Source organism: Xyrauchen texanus, chromosome 34 (assembly GCF_025860055.1).
Source record: "Xyrauchen texanus isolate HMW12.3.18 chromosome 34, RBS_HiC_50CHRs, whole genome shotgun sequence".
Classification (NCBI taxonomy): domain Eukaryota; kingdom Metazoa; phylum Chordata; class Actinopteri; order Cypriniformes; family Catostomidae; genus Xyrauchen; species Xyrauchen texanus.
In genome coordinates this window covers 19,949,731-19,970,228 of record NC_068309.1, presented here as the reverse complement: position 1 = coordinate 19,970,228, position 20,498 = coordinate 19,949,731, and the positions used below count along the sequence as shown (strand labels likewise).

The window sequence follows — 20,498 nt, the reverse complement described above, 5'->3', positions numbered from 1 at the left end:
AAGTTTTTAGGATAAAATGTCTATGAATGTGTAAGGGAAAGTGTACATCTTAGGTCTTGTAACTGGTCAACAAGTTTTTCTCCATTTGAATAACCTTTCACCTAAACTAAACTAAAAAAAAAATTAATTAATAAAAACAAATTGTCAAATCACCATACATGTCAACTTCCTAAATATATTTCATTTCAACTGTATAAATTCCTTTATGCATTCAAATTTCTTACTTTTTAAAAGCAAATTAATTCATGTTTGATGCTATTATTATACAGTGTAACCAATGAAAGTATAAAGAATGTACCAGAGGAAAGTTTTCTAGGGAAAACTCACACTTTCAGGAATATAAAATATACTTCAGGACACAGAGCAGAGAGGATAAAAGGGCAGGTAAACAAGTGGTTTGTTTGTATGTATGTATGTGAGTTGACCCACCCTGCAGCTCTTTGTCTCCTTTCATCCATCTGATGGCTGCGGCAGGTTTGCTGCCCATGGAGGTGCAGCTCATCTCTGTCTCGTTGCCCTCGCTTACGATCTCCTCGCGGGACTCTATGATTGGGTTTCCTGGTGGGACTGAGAAAGGACAGACAGGTTTTGCAAGGGAGTTCGTAAATCACCACTACCGCTTGAATCTACAGTCAAATTTAGCCCAGGGTGTGCACGCTGAGGAAGTGGAGCACCGAGTAGTGTAAAATCAATGGGGAATGTAGGCTCCAGGAAAGTGCTGAAAAAAAATTTATATCGACATATCGTGTTATTTTTTTTCCTCACAAAATTGTATTGACACTTACAATTTATTTATTTTTACCTTCATGTCATGTTCCACAATAAGCATTTGCAGCATTTTCAGCTGCAATCCATTTATGATATATTGATATACAGTAGTTGCTATATTGATCTAGTGATGTATTAAATTGTGACATATGTATTGCAATGTGTATCATATTACAAGGTAGTTAGCGATACCCAGCCCTAGTATGCTCAGATTCAGCTTGGATATGCTATTTAAAATAGGGGCTTCGTTGAGAAGTGAAAAAGAGAGAAATAAATATAAAATGGGACAGTATATCCATTTTATTCAGATCAAAATCACATCGTAATCACAACTTTTGAACTCGGAAGAAGAGACCTCCCAGGAGGCAGAATAAACGTTTGGGAATGAGAGATGAAACATCTGGAGAGACAGAAAACAACACATCTAGTTGACTAGAATAAATCTATTAGACACTCTACAATGACATGGATAACTGAATCCTTTTACATATTGTAACAGAAGGACGCATCCTCTTGCAGAAGTACTATGACTCTGCATACTGAATTGAAGCACAATTCCAATTCGCACAGGATTAACGTAGAAATACACTGTGATAACATTAATGTTTTCAAATGGCACGCTCACATTAAGTGTCATACCTGTGCAAGCATGACTTTCCACTTTGTCCTTTGTACCAGGAGAGCTTCCAACTAAAATGCTTACCTGAGAGGTTTGCATTTATGCAAAAACCTTAAAAAAATGTGGAAAAGTGTGACAGATTTTGGACAGAGTAATTCAGCAGCAGTGGTATAGCAAGGCTTCTCGTTCTCACTGAGCAGCATGGCTCCATTCAAGCATTCTGCTTTAGCTTGGGCGTCGGAAGCTTTGGAGCGGCAGCCAGCCACTCAATGGCATTCAGAGAGCTCTTTACCAAGAGACTCCCTCAATACCCACCCTGTGCTAAACTCGAAAACGAAAAAATCACTTTTAAGTGCTGGCGATTTTTTTCGTGCTGTTATGTCAAAATGCTCACATGTACACACATACACAATAATTCCACTAAATGTCTCCATCATAATACGCAGCTGAGTCCTCAAAGAAAGTGTTTGTTGAGTTTTAAAGGGCTTTCAGCAAACCATTTAAACAGCAATGAGTGTGTGTGTGTATGTGTGTGTGGGACAACAGCTCTGTGCTGAAATATGAATGACTTCATGCTCAGGATCCGGCTTGGCTGTGTCTCGGGCCTTCTGTTAGGTGAAGAAGAATGGCTATATCTTGATTCTACACTGCTGCAGCATCTCATAAAAGCTGCTCCACTCTGGTGCTTGATCATAAAAGGATTTCTCAGGAAACAAAGAAGCCCAGTGAATCTGTATCTAGGGGTGTTAGTGTGTTTTGCTTGTGTGCCAGGTGCCTTGTGGGAAATGTGGCAGCCCAAAAACTGATTTGGGTTTGTCAAGACGTCAGACATTTATTTAGTAACCGCTCTGATGGATTTTGGATGAATAGCAGAGCTCATTCAGTGAAGAATTTTTAATACTGATTTAAACTTTTTAACTTTATATGACAAAAATCATTTTCTTAATCAGTATTTTTGTCTTGTTTTCCGGTAAAAATATCTGAGCATCCTTAAAACAAAATACATTTATTTTAGAAGCAAAATTGTGTGAGATAAAATGACTTGTTTTAGACAAACATTTCTTGAATTCAGTTAATATTTCTTAGACCACAAGTGAATAGTTTTTTTCTTGTTTTAAGCATAAATCTAAATAACTTAAGTTATTGCTTAAAACAAGAAAAAAAATACTACTTAAGACTATACTTTACTATTCAGTGTATTAAAAGAACAGTCTCATGAGTCATTAGTTCGTGAATCAAACTGCACTAGTTACTCTGTACATTTAAGTGCAGCCAGTGAAAACAATGCAATAGAAATATGAGCTGTCTTCATATTATTTTGAGGTATCCATCTTTTCATATTATTACATTCAATTTAAACTGCGAGCACACAACTCAGGCAAAAAATATATTTATTTCAATTTCATCTGCCATGGTGCTGTAAAAACAGTGGACAGTTGTATGTGTTTTTTACATGCGTGTTTCATACCTAACACAGTGATGTCAGCGTAGGCTTCCTGTGGGGGGTCTGTATAGAGCTGGCACACGTATCGACCCTCATCTGATAGAGACACGTTGGATAGCGCCACACGCAGCTCATTGTCTGAGAAGTTGACCAGCTGGAATCGAGCATCTTTCAGGGCTGGGAACAGAGAAAGAGAACAAATGAAGTCACATTCTCACATTCCATATCCACTTCTATTACAACCCACACAAGTAAGAGAAAATTATTCGTATTTTTTCACATTTAAAAGATAGATTGTGTTTGCAGAAAAAAAATATTATTTTAAAGACCCCATAAAACTTGAACTTTTGTGGCTTTTAGTCAAAGTTAGAATAGCTTTGAGGCCATCTTTACTGATGACTCATGTTTCACTACACAGATTTTTGCCAGTCAAATGCACACTAGAATGAGAATCTCCCTCTGGCAAATAAAAAAAAAGGAAAAGCCCCAACTTCTTGTCTCAATAGGAAATATGTCAACACAGGAAAGGAAACTATTCTTGTTAAGCGATTTTATGGGGTCTTTAAGCTATTGCTTATAACTGGCACCAAGGGAGCGTAACCAACATGCTCCTTGGGAATAACAGAAGTGATTGAGATTGCTTCACACACCAAAACATACCCATCTTTATTTCTACGTTTGACCTGAGTACTGGAGTTTGTAAAAGGGATGCTAGCCATAGGACATTGCAAGCTAGTCTAGAGTGATACTTAAGAGCCTATCTTGTCATTTTCGGGGAATATGTCTACCACAACGTGGGTTTCTTCTGTCGAATACAAAAGAAGAAAATCTAAAGAATGCACTGGTTGCTATTTTATACATATAATTACAATGAACGATTATTTGAGCTTTGAAGCTTCAAACAGGATATAAAAGTCTATTAAAAGTATCCTGAAAGAATCATAAAAGTGGTCAATATGTCTTTTGTGATAAACAGCCGTAGCCAAAAGTATTGGCTGTGACATACATTTTGTGTTTTGCAAAGTTTTCTGCTTTAGTTGTTGTGGTGTTGATTCACATTGTTTCTAGATTATTGTGCAGAGTGCTCAGATGCATTTTAAATAATTGCAAAAAGCATCATTGGCAAAAACAAATGACCAGCTAACATCATTTCACTAATCATATCAGCAGCACCTGGGAAAGTGTGAACGAGTAGTCAGGTGAAATCACTCTATCATTCTGATTGGATTATACGAGCAGACTGATTGCTATGATGACCTCTAAAGAAAGATGTGCAGCCATCATCGCTTTGCATGAAAATGGCCTCACATGCAAGGAAATTGCTGCAAAGAATATTGCACCTGAAAGAACCGTTTACCGGATCATCAAGAACTTCAAGGAGAGAGGTTCAACTGCAGTGAAGAAGGCTTCAGGACGTCCCAAAGTGTCCAGCAAGTGCCAGGACCGTCTCCTCATGAAGTGTCGGCTACAGAATCATGTCACCACCACAGCAGAGCTTGCTCAATATTGGCAGCAGGTTGGTGTGAGTGCATCTGAACGCACATTGAGGCGAAGACTTTTGGACAATGGTCTGGTGTCAAGAAGGGCAGCAAAAAAGCCACTTCTCTCCAAGAAAAACATCAAGGATAGACTGAAATTCTGCAGGAAGTACTAGGATTGGACAACAGAAGACTGGTGCAAAGTTATATTCTCTGATGAAGCCCCCTTCCGACTGTTTGGGACATCTGGAAAATCAATAGTCCGAAGAAGAAAAGGTGAACGCTACCATGAGTCCTGTGTAGTGCCAACAGTGAAGCATCCTGAGACCATCTATGTGTGGGGTTGCTATTCATCCAAGGGAGTGGATTCTCTCACAATTCTGCCGAAAAATACTGCCATGAATAAAGAATGGTATCAAAACTTCCTGCAAGAGCAGATTCTACCAACGATCCAGGACCAATTTGGTGATGATCCGTGCATTTTCCAGTATGATGGAGCACCATGTCACAAGGCAAGAGTGATAATGAAATGGCTCAGAGATCACTACATATAAATTTTGGATCTGTGGCCAGGCAACTCCCCAGATCTTAATCCCATTGGGAACCTGTGGTCAGTCCTCAAAAGGCGAGTGGACAAGCAGAAGCCCACAAATTGTGATCAACTCTGAGCACTAATAAGGCAAGAATGGATCACCATCAGTCAGGATTTGGCCCAAAAGCTGATATCTAGCATGCCAGAGCGAATTGCAGAGGTTATGAAAAACAAGGGTCAACACTGTAAATATGAACTCTTTGCATTAATTGAATGTTTTTGCCAATAAAAGTATTTCAAACTCATAAAACGCTTTTCATTGTTTTCCAGTATACCATAGAAACATGTTAAAAAATAATCTACAAATACTGAGGCAGCAAACTTTGCAAAACACAAAATGTATGTCACTGCCAATACTTTTGGCCAAGGCTGTATATTCAACATTTTCTTATTGCCATGATTGCATTTCATGAGGAACAGACCACACAATTCTTTGATTCATGAATGAACAGTGGCCGGCCATGGCAGTTCTCAAGTTAACAGGTCACTATAGGGAAGGAGTGAATAATGACTTAAGTTTCAGTCTGTTCCAAAGTTATCGTATGGCTTAAGAAGGCTTAACAAATATTGTAGGAGTTGTATAGACCACTTTGTTGATGCATTTGTGTCATTGTTCCTCCACTTACGGGTTTGGAACAGCATGAGAGTTAGTAAATTATGCCTTTAACACTTAAGAAATATTGATTTTGCTTTGTGGTGAGCATAAGCACGAATGTATGATTCAGAACCAACTGGCTCTTGCTCAGTCAAAGCCAGATCTGAAAGTAATGCTCCAGCGATACAGTAAGAATCTAACACCAATCCTAACTTCTATCAGGAGATAGGTTCTCTCTCCTAATTACGTAGAGGAATGGAATCCTTTTGGCCAGAAATAATGAGGAGTTCATTAGGGCCGGTGTAGGTGGGTGAGAGACGAAAGTGAATAGTGCCAGGAAGAGAGGGAGAGAGAGGGAGAGAGAGGGAGAGAGAGAGAGAGATGGCGAAACAGAGATGAAAGGCTACCGGCACCCCCATCCGCCCCTCACTCGCAGATAAATTCCAACCTGATCGACAGACCATTTACGACACAGAGAGCACTCGCGCATGCGTTTGTTCTTGCCCGCGACAGCCGAGTTCAAAGGAGCATGAAAAATGAGGACCATGAATAAATAAAGAAATAAATAAATAAAAGGGAAAATAAATAAAGAAATAATTGGGCATCATTAGAGGTTTTTGAGGCGATGGGATCATGAAAGCAGACCCTGATGGTGCGGGGGGGGTTGATTGTTCTTGGTTCCAGTTGGTTAGCTATGCTCTTTAGCTTTTATTCAAAAAGAAAGAGAGATAGACACACAGAGAGAGAGAGAAAGAGAGCGAGAATGAGAGGGAAAAAAAAGGATGACAAACATATTGCTCTACAAAAGCTCCAGTTTCTCAATGTGCATTGCAAAAGGAAAAGATCTTCTCCATTTTCTATCATGAATTGTCTTCTTACACTTCCATTTCCCCTGCACAACTTCCTCAACCCCCCCAGAGCCCCCCCGCCCAAATGTGCTGCTGCCATACTCAGCATGGAAGAAGTGGAGATTCCTCCCTTTTCCTCTCTCGCGGTCCATTTCTCTTCCCCTTTCTCACACAGATCACCGCACATGCTAGAAGACCCTGCTGCCAAGGAAACACATTTCTCACCTTTGATAATGATGTCAGGTGGTGTAAGCTCACAGGGAAAAATACAAATAAATAAAACATCATGCACATGTAGCTTTCACATCTTTATTCCACAGAAAAGAGGTGTATGTGCATGAGTTTATTCAAGTTTATTCAGGTACATGTCTGAGCTTGCATGTCAGAAAGCCACACGCTTCTGAAAGAAAAAAAAAAAACATTGAGATGGAAAAAAAATAAATACTTCTTGTGTATGGACCAACAGCAGAGCTATGATCTGCAGTGGGTATTGTGAAGGTCTTTTTTTTGCAACACCAAGCACCGTGCCTTTTATATGGCCTGTGCATAATGTGCGACTAATTAGAGCGGCCAATGTGGCTGTCTGGGGGAGGGCAGGCAGAAGCTAATGATTTAATTCAATTTATTGATCGGGGAAATGTGTGGATTAAAATAAACCGATAAAGAGCAGGGCGCAAAACCGGTTTATAATCTATTGTGACTGTGTGTCGGGTGGAGAGACAGCAATAATTAGAGCATTATAAAAACATGAATAAGTGTGGTGTCAGCTCTAATGGGGGAACAGAGGGCAGGAAACTAGGGAGCCTATATCAGTGAAGCAGATAAAACCAGGCAAACTTCGGAGGTAAAGAAAGCCTTTGCCCTTCTATTGAGGAAAGCCAAGAAGTCAAATAAAAATGACATAGTTGTACAGAATTTATAGTTTTCTTTTCAACATTCTTTTCAAAGCAGTGAGAGTTCCTTTACAAGCATGTTCTTACACAGATTATGTATAATAAACCGGCAACGTGTAAGGTCATGTAAAGGTCTTAAACAGCGTTCCTTTATCAAGGTAAGGTCAAAAACAGTTTAAGCAAAAACTGATCAGCACACATAGATTTTTGCCCATTACCCCGATATTACTCTGCATGTTAACACCTATACCAGTGTTCTTACAGGCTTATCCAATGTGCGCAAGTGTTGTACGCATGTATGTTTATGTTTTGAAGCAGAGAATAATCTGATGATTTAAAATCTCATATACACAGGGTTTTCTTGTGCTGACAGATTTTTTAAATAAGCAGAATTTTGCTATTTATCAGCATATTGGTGTGCATGTTAACACACTCAATGAGTCTGTTTACATGCACACCAATACGCTGATAACTCACAAAAATCGGCTTATTCAAAAAAAAATCTGACAAAGCAAGAAAACCTTGCTTACGTGCAGAGGCATGCGCATAACACTTAAATAAAGTGTAAAATGTCGATTGGTTTATTCTTAAGTGGATTATGACCTTATAGCAATACAATAAATTAGTTTGATGTATTTACATGACCAAACACTTTTTTATTAAACATAACCAATTTAAGAACATGCTTGTCAACATGCTCACTGTTCCCTACCCATTTTATTTCGGTAATTTTAAGTGAAAAAAGGGTATTCAATGAGAACAAAAATGAGGGTGGGGCTTGATTTGATGCATTACGAATTGATTGGCTCGTGAACAGGGGTCTCTATATGACAGGTGGTTGGAGGGGAGGGTTTTAAAAAAGAGGGCTAGGTAATCATTCCCAAAAGAAAGCAGTTTCGGAGGCAGAGCATTTTATTTTGGTAAAATATTAAAAAGGGAAACATTTGTTTTCTTCTGAATAATGTGAAATCATTACAATAAGACTAGCAACATGTACTAAGAAAGTAAACATTGATTTATTTTCTTAAATAAGAAAAGTATGCAAATTGCATAAGCAGGCTGTTGTAAAATAATAGTTTGGGTTGGGCAGGGGGAATCAACAAAGTTGAGAAAAAAAAACAGCACTTTGATATCCAAATCACAACAACATGTCTGACTGCGAACATGCCCTTTGCTGCTGCTGTGGCATTTTCGGACACAGTGCCGGACACGGTGACAGCAAGAGCTTGCAGTGCCCCAGGAGGTTGTCCCACCCCATGAGAGGGAACGTTCCTGTCGGCTGCTACCTCCCGTGCACTGTGGGAGTGTAGGAGCTCAGTGTGGTTTCTGGTCCATTCTGAAGGCACACTGCCCAATAAAGTAGCCTCCCTGCTTGACAAAACCCTTTAAAGCTTATCACCCTGAAAAAAGCATGGAAAAACATTTTGCACTCATTTTGTTTTTAAACTGTCTTTCATTTGCTGGGGATTTTACAAGACTTTAATCTGCATTATGTTCTCACAGTTTTATTCAGCCAGAGGGTGTCTGGGACCAGTGAGGCTGCGTAGTCTCTGTCATTTGTTTTTTATTTTAGTTACAATGAGTGGGTGTCGTAACCTACAGTATGGCAATTAGCATACATGCAATGGATCGAATATCTACAGTATACAGAAATTCAAAAGGCTCAGTAAGCAGGAAAATAATAGATTAGATGCAGCAAGGACAAAGTGACAATGTGAAATAACACAGTCTCACTACTGGATTTTCTCAGCATGGCCAATTCCAGAGAAAATACAGACTGGCCTATAGGCAGGATACATTGCGTGCTGGTTAAGTGTTGTAATGCAGTACTCAATGTTCAAACAATGTCAACTTTGAAACAATTTATGGCAGGCCATTTGAAGCACACACAGTGATCAATGGGCAATTGACATGATCTATAATTTTATGAAGAGATTTTAAATGCCTCGTTTTGTTTTTATGTATGTTATATCTATATAATATACACTCACTGGGCACTTTATTAGGAATGCTATGGCCAACAAGGTTTGATGTGTTGTGCATTCTGAAATGCTATTCTGCTCAATACAATTGTACACAGTGGTTATCGGAGTTACCATAGCCTTTCTGTCAGCTCAAACCAGTCTTGCCATTCACCGTTGACCTCTCTCATCAACAAGGCATTTCCATCTGCATAACTGCCGCTCACTGGATGTTCCCTTTCTTTGGAACTCAAGCTGTGTAATCACATTGGGACACACCCTGAATGTCACGTGGTCTGAAGCCCTTATACAATCACGCCAATTCATTGGCTGATGGCGCTTAAGCAAAGCCCATAGGGAGATACGTCAAGGGTACCATAAAGGTGCACAATCTCATCTGGCTGGAATAAGAGAATATTCCCCAACGGAGAGATGTTGAACAAAATGCACGATCACGTCGTCAGTCTCTGTCATTATTCTTTCGGGATGCTATCAAGAGATGTCTTTTGCCTGTTCATTTAAGAGACGCGCACAGTTAACTCTGCTCGGTTTTTCTGTGGCATCATGGTTGCCGCTCTTTTCAGTCAGCTGTTGAATCTACATATGAATGTTTTGCAGTCCAACCAATCGAATCGAGATAAGGAATGACTTTGAGCTAATATAGGCTCCGTTTGGAATTTCCCTAATTTTTCCCCTCTGGCTTGCTCTGGGGAATGGATGGTCAAGGCAATAGTTTTGGTGCTTCACGCCATCTGTGTACTACGTGTTGTTCCCCTATTATATGTTGGGACCAGTTTAGTTCTAACCCATTTTTTCAGTACACCAATTTAGCTCAGTCTCCCCCTTAATTTACGCTGGCGAACAAGCATTGAATATTTCAGCTTGAGTTTTGCCTCTGCCTCCATGTCCCAGGGTCTCGGGGCACGTGTAATATAACTCAACGTATGATAAAAATAGGTTTACGCATGAGCCTGATGGACATGCTGTGTAATGAAGGATGAGGAAACTATTTAATGAATGAAATTGGACCATATACATATCCATTTCTCTCCTGTTTGCCCTTCCGTCAGTATTGGGATGAGTTCACCATTGTACACGCCTTGAACGTCCAACAACCAGAATATGGTTCAGTTTTCCCACGCAGCTTGCTGGGGAGCAAACATCCTAAAATCTGTTTGCTTTGAGCGAGACATCACACTGTTCCCTCTAGTTTTCCCTCTCTCACCAGGCACCGTATGGTGCATCAGTGGCCGACGAGATTTTAAGCTTCTCCCCCTATCAGTCAGCTGCACACACTTCTACAGAGAGTTTGGGAGGATCGGGTTCGGCTTTTTTATGGGTGGCAATTTGGCCATCTCAAGTATGGTTTTCGACTCTGGTCTCTCTCCTGGGGAAAGGACCTTGGGATATTCCAGTCAAAACAGACATGTTGTCTCAGGCTCGGGGCAGCATTTGTCACCCCCGACCAGACTTGTGGAAGTTATGGGTATGGCCCCTCAACGGGGAGAAGTGGTTGTGGTTGATACCATTCTAAATGCTAGAGCTTCATCAACTAGGAAGCTTTATACATTCAAGTGGCATATTTTTGCTTCTTGGTGTACAGCATGAAGTGATGATCCAGTTCACTGCCCTGTCGGAACAGTGCTGGATGTTTTGCAAGAGCGTTTTGGGGCCAGGTTGCCCTGGCAACGCTTAAAGTCTATGTTGCTGCTATAGAGGCAGAGCATGCGCTTATCAATAAAGTCTTTGTCGGTAGACATTCTCTTGTCTCTTGTTTTATGGGTGGGGTATGCAGGCTTAGACCTGTTCCTGTTCCTTTATGGGATTTATCTGTTGTTTTAGATGCACTCTTGGGTGCTCCTTTTGAGCCCTTGTCAACAGTTGCCGATACGTTTCTGAATCTTAAAATGGCACTGCTGGTAGCATTAGCATTTAAAAGGGTTGGTGATTTGCATACGTTGTCGATTAATCCCTTATGTGTGGATGTTGCGACAGGGTGTTCAAGGGTGGTCGCTTGAGCTATTTGCCCAAGGTAACTTCTAAATCATTTTGCTAGCAGTCTTAATTTTCAGGCTTTCTATCCTCCCCCATTTGAGTCAGAGGAGCATGAAAGTTTGCATATGCTTTGCCAAGTTCGGGGGCTGCGACTTGTTGACCATACTAGCCAGTGGCATTGGTCCGAGCAGATGTTTGTGTGCTTTGGTGGCCACAACAGGGGTGTTTCGGTGTCCTCATTGGCTAGTTGATGCAATTTTATGTGCTTACGAAGTGCAAGGTTTACTTTCGCTTTTGGATATTCAAGCTCATGGCATCATCATTGTCTTCGGCTAAAGGTACATGGAGGACATTTGTATGGTGGTAGGATGGTCCTCTTCACATACATTGGCTAGATTTTATAATCTGGATGATGGTTTGACACCTACTTCCAAGATTATCTCTGTTGGAACAGGAATACAATTATAATTCCCACTGTTTAATTCAGAAGCTTTAGCTCGCTTGTGTGGCGCTATATGCTTGAAAAAGGTATAGACAGTTGGCAGCTACTGTTTGTAGAGCATATCGTTCCCAATGCGATTACACAGTTCAAGTTCCTATGAAAGTTAACGTCTCGGATATGTGAAGCATAATCCTGGTTCCCTGAGTGGGAACAAGATGCTGCATTAGTTGGCCATTCTCTCTAGCAGCTGCAAAGGCTCGTGCCTTCATGCAGAAAATCTGACCCGATTGCATGAAACGAGTGTCTGTATAGAGCCCATGACGTAGCTCTCTAGTGGCTTAAGCGCCATCAGCCAATAAATTGGTGTACATGCATTATAAAAGGGACAGTTCACGCAAACATGAACATTCTCTTATCATTTACTCGCCCTCATGCCATCCCAGAAGTGTATGATTTTCTTTATTTTGCAGAACACAAACACATTTTTTTTTAAAGAATATCTCACTCACTCTATGATAATAGAATAATGGTGACCATTGAATCTCCACAAATTGTATAAGGGCTTCAAACCACGTGACACTCAGGGCATGTCCCAATGCGATTACGTCACATTCCCACTCAGGAAACCATGTTTATGCTTCACGCAATCAAGATGTTTTTTTGGCACCATTCTGAGTAAACTCTAGAGACTTGTGCGTAAAAATCCCAGGAGATCAGTTACAAAGTACAGAGTAACAGAAATACTCAAACCAACCCATCAGTCCAAGGTTGAAATCACTGAGATCACATTTTTTCCCCCAATTCTAATGGTTGATGTGAAAATTAACTGAAGTTCCTGACCTGTATCTGCCTGATTATGCATTGCACTGCTAGCACACAATTGGCTAATTAGATAATCACATGAATAAGTAGGTCTACAGGTGTTCCTAATAAAGTACTCAGTGAGTGTATCTCTTTCTATTAGTTGTCTGTATAACATCCTCAATATTTACCTTTTTATTTTATTTATTTTCAATACGTACTCTGTCTTTGTTTGCGGTCATCTGATGTGTTTTTGGTAGTCTTCTCCTGCAACCTGACAGTATTTGTAAGTCATGCCCATTTAATAATAACAAAATTTTTTAATTTTTACACTAAGATCATTCCGAGACAGAATACTTTTTGCAATGTATCAAAGTAATCGGCAGGCCTTTTTTCATTTACATGGGTGACCATATGTGTTTCACTGCACACATCCACTTTCTTGCTACCTAGTAATGCCATAAAATGGTCTGAAACTCTTTTCAAATAAGGAGGTCTAAGCGGTGCATGATATTGCATTTAAGCCCTGTTGTGAGTCATCTGAAAAGGTCTTTGCTAAAAAAATGGAAATAAATAAGTACACGAATAAATGCTGCTTTCTCCTTGCAATAGGTGGGTGGTGTAAGAGGTGTGTAAAGAGGAGGTGCTTTAGTAACTCCACAATGGTTAATGCCTCCCACTGAACTAGCGCTGAATACTGCCAAGGAATCTCACAATTTCAGTTTTTTCCCCCACACATTTCCTTCACCTACTGAGAAGCCAAGAGCTCAGAAGGGCCTTTATGTTCCAACTTTACTATCACCATAAAACATTTCTAAATTTAGTCTAGATTAGTGTTGAATTACTCAAGCCATTTTATGAAGACTTCTGAGTTTTGTGGTTAATATAAAATGTTTTAGAATGTGCTGTACTTGAAAAAAGGGAAATAGATACTTGAAAATATTTAGAGGACTCTACGTACACCTATCATCAACTGAGCGTTTTATGGTTTCCAATTTTCTGTTGAAAGCATTTGGTTATTTGGTAAGTAAAATAAAGTCAAAGAATTTAAGCCAAAATGTATTTCTGAGCCGGATTAAACTACAGCTAGTTTTTACATTACAAAAAGCTAGGAATTAACATTCAGTGACAGCTAGTGTCAGTCTCGTCAACGAAACACTGTCGAAAACATGTTGACAAAGAGTTTTTTGATTTTGTCAATGATTACGAAACAAAAAAGTTGCATTATTAGGACCGTCAATCGATTTCAATTTTTAATCGAATTAATTACATGGTGTCCTGATTAATTAATCGTGATTAATCGCATACACAAATATTTGCTGATGAAGCCCCTCATATAACAATAATTCAATATATAATGATTATATAATGATTAAATAATTATACATAGTTATCGTTAAATATTAAAAAATTATATATAAATAAAAAATATTCAGATAATTAAAATGCATTACATTCTTGTGGCAGAAGAGTTAATCATTGATAAGACCATTCAAAAAGCGGCTTTAGAAAACAATGTATTGTTTACTACCATATTATTGAACATAAATCAATCATTGTCACACAGTTCACAGCAATCCATTTCACAAGTGAATTTGTCAATCTGTTGGAGATTTATTATGAGGGCTTGTTTAAGGACCCGTCAATGTACACCTGCGTCAGACATTTAATTTTTTTTTAGAAACAAGCAAGGGGTATACATAGTACACAATACTACAGATATATATTAAAATAATGCCAATACATTATATTCATTACATAGTGCAATGGTTTTCAATGCTTTGGAGTTGTTGAAGTTACAAGATTTAAATAATATTTCAAGTCTTTACAAAATTGCAAATAGGGGCTTTATAGACATAAATGTACACTTATGTATAAAAACTTGGCAAGAAAAATAAACAGATTAATCAGAAAATATTAACTTAAATTATCAAAACTGTGAAAACCAAATAAAACGTCTTTATAAAGCAAAGAAAAACTAGTTAAAATAGAGGTACGTACAAACAAACAAAATGTTCTCCAAAATACTACAGCGTGGACACATTCCAAAAAAGGGGAGGGGCAGATTCATCTACAGCATTACAGAAGGAGCAAAGTGGATCTATTTCAGGGAGCATGTTTATAAATAAAGATTGACTGGGTAAAAACGGTGTAACAGTTTAAAGGACACCTCCTTAACCTTTTTGGTAATTAAATATTTGTGAGGTAAAGACCATATGACCTGCGTCAGACATGCTTGGGTCGCGTCTCGGGTGTGTTGCCTTCATAAAAATAAAATGTTTAGGTCACTGTGTCAAGTTAAATATAGTTTAATACTCAATATTTAAACACATCTTGAGATCTCTTAGTTCACATTTGCGCTCCTTCAAGTGTTTTGAACGCAAGAACGTAACGCATGTTTGTGTTGTGTGTCCGCTGAAGGGTTGTTAATGTTTTGTTCACTGTAATAAACTGTGTGTTGCTCACACAGCTGAAATTTCACTTACTGCCATCTGGAGTAAACAGGTGGTACTACAAGCTTGCATTCTCAGGAATTTCTCAGGAAAGTATGCGATTAATTGCGTAAATTTTTTTAACGCGTTATTTTTTGAACAATTAATTGGACGTTATTAACGCGTTAAATCGAAAGCCCTAATAATTATATAATTATTAAAGCATATTGTTGACAAAAACGTGATATGAAAAAGTAATACTACAAACTTTAACAGTGCAAGATATATAAAGAAGAAACATCGAGATAAACATCTGTTTATAGAAGAAAATATTACATATGTATTCATCTAATCCAATAATCCAATATGTTAGTGATTTCCGTGCTTGAGCCTGCTGAACACCGGCAAAATGAACTCCTTTAAAAACAGTTAATTACCTCACTCAAATGCATCCTATTTATTTATAGATGAGATTAATCACTATATCAACAACATATACTGTATGTAATATTACAACTTACATCTGTACAGACAATGAAGTGAATGAACAGGTAAACTTGAACTTAGTCATAATATGTGTAACTTACGTTGCATAACCTGTTTTGTGAATTCGCCATTTCTGTAAAAAAACATGCTACATGCAATGCAATACCCTAAAATAACTAACCACAGAAAATGAATAACAGTCTCTAAGAATTAAGAAAAGAGTAGTTAATAATTCAGTATAGTCACTATATGCTTTTATTTCAGGAGCTCAGGTTTTCCCACAGTACTTTGTATGTAGTCTCTTTATTTTTTTATATGTTTAAATTAAGAAAATGTTTGAATATTTGATTAAAGTGTGGACTGTTACAGTTTGACACACGTTTTTGTCATTTTACACATTATCAACCACTAAAATATATTATTTCAGTTGACTAAAATGATATACCATTTCAGTCAAAGTAAAAATGACATGACAAATAAAGACTCACTTTAAAGACATTTTTCATCAAAAGACTAAAATTATGACTAAAAACTTTATCTAAAATTATTTTAATCAACTTTTTTTCTTGTATATTAAATTCTGTGTTTGCGTCAAGCTTCTGCTCATATTCTTTCTCATTTCCTTTCCTTTGCTCTTCTGCTCCTCTTCCAAATCTCATTTGTATTGTTTTCTCGGGTTTAATTCCAAAGGCTCCAAGACACATGCTGCTGCTTCTAAATGGCAGCAATCAATTTTGATTACTGGCCATGGTTACTTTGAGAAGAGCCCATCAAAGTTTTATTAAGAAGACGGGCGATAATTACGGCCTTGCACGGACCAAAAAACCTGGAGTCTGAGCCTTGCTAATGATTAAAAACTAAGAGATAAAATGACGGTTCAGAGGACCTTAATCCAAACTCTGAGAGCACCAGGCACACAATCACTTTAAACGTTACTTGATGAGGACAGTTCCTCAGGCGACAGACCGCTCTCCCGTTCTCTCTCCTTGACTGGAACAGTCTTAAACCACAGTGCCGTTTATAGGGAAGGTGATGAAAATGACTCGATCTGGCACCTCACTCAGGCTTATCATTATTTCATAGAAAAAAGTTGTAATAAAAAAGACATACCTTTCTGGAGGCCGTTTGTGGAGACAGGCACCATATCATTGACACGGCATGATACGTGCCTGATTGAATTTAGACTCAAAAGCACTTTGGAACTATTTAAGACAGGATTCCCTCACTTTTTCCATTACCAGTGAACTTCCATGACTTTTCAATGTAATACAGTCATCTGTGATTACTGGCTAATGATTTAAAAAAAAATATTTTCATTCAGACCATTTCAGCAATTAATCATTCAGAATGATTTGTGAACCAGTTTGACCAATTGTGTGACAAACAACATTTTATGGTTTGTGAGCAAGTTTTACTCAACACAAGAGCAATATCTAGCTGATATTTTAGACCACAGCATAACAACTAAAATGTACACTATATTTACTACAGAAATTGCCATGACTTAAAGGTATAGTTAGGAGTGGTGGTGGCATAGTGGGCTAAAGCACAATAAACAGAAGGTTGTCGGTTCGATCCCCACAGCCTCAACCATTGTGTCCTTGTGTAAGGCACTTAACTCCAGGTTGCTCCAGGGGGATTGACCCTGTAATAAGTGTACTGTAATTTGCTTTGGATAAAAGCGTCTGCCAAATGCATAAATGTAAATGCATAGTTCAACCAAAAATTACAATTCAGTAATTGTTTACTCACTCCTGTGTTGTTATAACCCTACATGACTTTCTTTTTTTTTCTTATCACAAAGAGAGAACTTGTGAGAAAATGCTGTGCTTTGTGATGTCATACAATGGCAGTTTATGATGACTACTTCAAGCTACAAAAGAAAGCAAAAGTATCATTCAGAATTCTAATAAATGATTCCATGAGACAGATGATTGTTATGAAAGCATACGATAAGGTTTTGTGAGAAACAAAATTAAATCGACTGTATTATTTAGTGAAAATATTCACTGACTGTTGATCTCCAGTGCACTTTCATAATAGGACCACAAAACTCCCTCACGTCATTGGGACGTTCAAGTGAAAACTTGTTTATCTAAAAACAGGTCCGCCACAGTGAACACAACACAACTGCACTCAAAACAAAGAACAGAACTTGCTTAACATGGCTGAAGAGTTTGTAGTTTTTGAAGAATTTATGCATTTCTATGCCAAGCCTTTTTTTGACTGAAGTTTTTGGACTGGTGCCAGTTCACAGTGGACGGAGTTACCCGAACAATGCTGAAAATAGAAAACAAGTGATGTACTGTCACTTGTCACTGCTGGTTAGGACAAAAACTCTGATTACCATGGAAAATATACCTTTTATTGTGTGCCGTTTGCCATCAGGTTAGGACACAGTGTGACTGTGGCTGCCTGTAGCCTCCTCTATGTTTCTGTTTGATTTTCAAATATCAAAAAATATATGGCTGGGCATAGAAATGCATAAATTGTTCAACTATAAACTCTTCAGACATGTTTAGTAAGTTCTGTTCTCTGTTTTGTGTTCTGTCATCACTATTGCTGTGTAGTACCTATTTTTAGATAAACAAAACAAGTATTCGCTTGAACGGCCCAATGTCGCGAAGGTGCTGTGGGAACTGTTGCTCTTGTGAGCTATCATGAACACGCACAGGAGATCAACATTCAGAACAGTTTCACTAAATAATAAATTTGATTTTGGTTTGTTTCTCACCAAACCTTATCACATGCGTTCATAACAATCACGAGTCTCATGGAATAATTTATTAGAATTCTGATTTATACTTTTACATTCTTTTGAAGCTTGAAGAGGTGGTCACCATAAACTGCCATTGTATGACATCACAGAGCACAGCATTTTCTCACAATTTCTCCCTTTGTGTTATGAAAAAGAAAGAAAGTCATATAGGGTTATAACAACAGGAATATTTCAGGTTCAATACTAGTTAAGCTCAATCGACAGCAATTATGGCACGATGTTGATTAACACAAAAAATAATTTTGACTTGTCCCTCCATTTCTTAAAAAAAAAAAAGAAGCAAAATCTGGGTTAAAGTGTGTGATAAAATCACTAACTAACCTTTTCTGCATAAAGTTATATCCAATTTTACAAGTTTGTTGCCATGACGATGTAACACTGTACACCCCAAAACAACAGTTTGACAGATTTAAGAAACTTTACTGCTCAAATACACACGTTTTAACAGAGCAATGATGTAAGTGCTTTTATAAATGTATAAACTTCAAATTAGACCCAATCACTTCAATTGTAAGTGCCTCAATGTACACTTGATTTCTTTTTTCTTTTTTCTTTTTCTTTACATTTTTGTGGTAATCAACATTATGCAACAAATGCTGTTGATTGAGCTTAACTTGTATGGAATATTCCTTTAAAAATTCCCTGATATTCCCTGTGTTTCAGAGAAGTGTGGAAGACAAAGACTCCACTATAATTATACAGTGCAGCGGTAGGAATATATCAGAAAGTTCTTTGGTAAGACAGATCACACGAGAACAAGGCATAAGGCTGACAAAATAACATGCCCTGACCAACTGGAGTTCTCTATCTCCTGCCCTCAAAAGGGCAGTGGATTACTCTGATTTCTAAACACTTCCAGTCCATCAGGGAAGCTTCCTGGTAAGAGTGGGCTGTTTGTGTATGTATCTGCAAGTGGGTGTGTGAACTCACGTCTGACGTCTCTGAAGTAAATGGTCTGTCTGTTGGGATTGAGGAGCTGGATGACGGAGTCGTCGTTGTTTTTGACTCGACAGCTGATTGTGGCTGTCTCCCCTTCCACCACTGAAACGTTGTCCGTTACAAGGTTCTGGCTTTGGACTGCAAAGGGAGAGAAAGAGAAAAGAAAGGTGGAGAGTGAAATAAAGGCTGGTATGTAGAAAGTACATATAGGCCAATAAATATATACGGCACATTTTTTGGGGGTGAGTTTTTAGTATACGTTGTATACAATGTGTTAATTTAATAATTATTAACTAATAATGAATAAATAACTTCACATCTCATACGTTTTTGAAATGGCTTTAACAAGTGTCCAAGCAGAGTAACAACAAGTGTAGTTCGTCACAATTAAGTTGCTATAAGCAATGTTAGCCATTCTGAAACTTCTGCCAATGACATGTCCTCTCTTTCCAAAACTGTCCTTTCAAAGTCATGCATGCACACAGAGATGCATGGAGGCCATTCAGCAGCAGTGTGTCATCTCAATGGCATGATGTCAGCCAACCTGAACAGGGAACTCTCATTGAAAACCTCCAATTGGTCAACCACTAGTGGGGGCAACAAACAAAATGAAAGAAAAAACTGGGAAAAAATGGCACCACTGTCCATTTCCTTAATGCAGAGATGTAACCCTGCATAAACTGAACCCACAATCTCACACTTACATGAGTGCACAATGAAGAGCAGGTGGCAAATCACAGCTAGAGTGGGTGTGAATATCCAACAGAGTGTGAAAGTGTTTTTTCTCTCTCTTTCCTGTATAGTGTGTGCTTCATGAGATTGCCTGTTTTCATGTTACACATGCTTGGTCCAAATCCCCTCTCTGGATCAGATCACCACATGATAAAAGCATTGGAGGCGTCAGACCTTGACTTGTTGAACAAAAGCTAGAAGCACCTCTCAAAATGTATGTTTTTGAGATAGCCTCAGGGCAACGAAGCTATAAATAAGGACAGATCATTAAGACACAGCTCCATCAGAGTAGGGCTGGGCGATATATTGCAATATATAATTCACTAAGGGTGGGAGATCTAAAATGAAGCAATATTGTGAATATCACAATTAAATTTAGCCATTAAGTTTCCTAAATACCATGCCATTAGACTAGTTTTGCAATCCTTCCTTGTCTTGCGACTTGCGAGAATAATATTCATTAATATGTTCATAATGACTTTGCCGTTGATCTAAAATTAATGGAATATTTCTGGTTCAGTACAAGTTAGGCTCAATCAACAGCATTTGTGTCATGATGTTGTTTAACACAAAAATACATAAAAAAAAATCTAGGTTACAGTGAGGCACTTACAATGGAAGTGGATGGAGCCAATCCATAAAGGTTAAAATACTCAATGTATTATACACACATTAATGGAAGTATTTTAATAAT

General features: G+C 38.3%; 1 protein-coding gene across 4 annotated transcripts in view; it reads right to left on the bottom strand.

Moving 5' to 3' along the window:
- The window catches only part of LOC127627449 (cell adhesion molecule 1-like), a 479,283-nt gene that overhangs the window by 69,023 nt on the left and 389,762 nt on the right, over window positions 1-20,498 (bottom strand). For all 4 annotated transcript variants that reach the window (XM_052103833.1, XM_052103830.1, XM_052103831.1 and 1 more), the window contains 3 exons: window positions 19,064-19,210; window positions 2,856-3,008; window positions 430-567 (listed from right to left, as the gene is read on the bottom strand). In XM_052103833.1, the coding sequence (XP_051959793.1) occupies window positions 430-567; window positions 2,856-3,008; window positions 19,064-19,210 (438 nt within the window). The remainder of the gene's footprint in view (window positions 1-429; window positions 568-2,855; window positions 3,009-19,063; window positions 19,211-20,498) is intronic.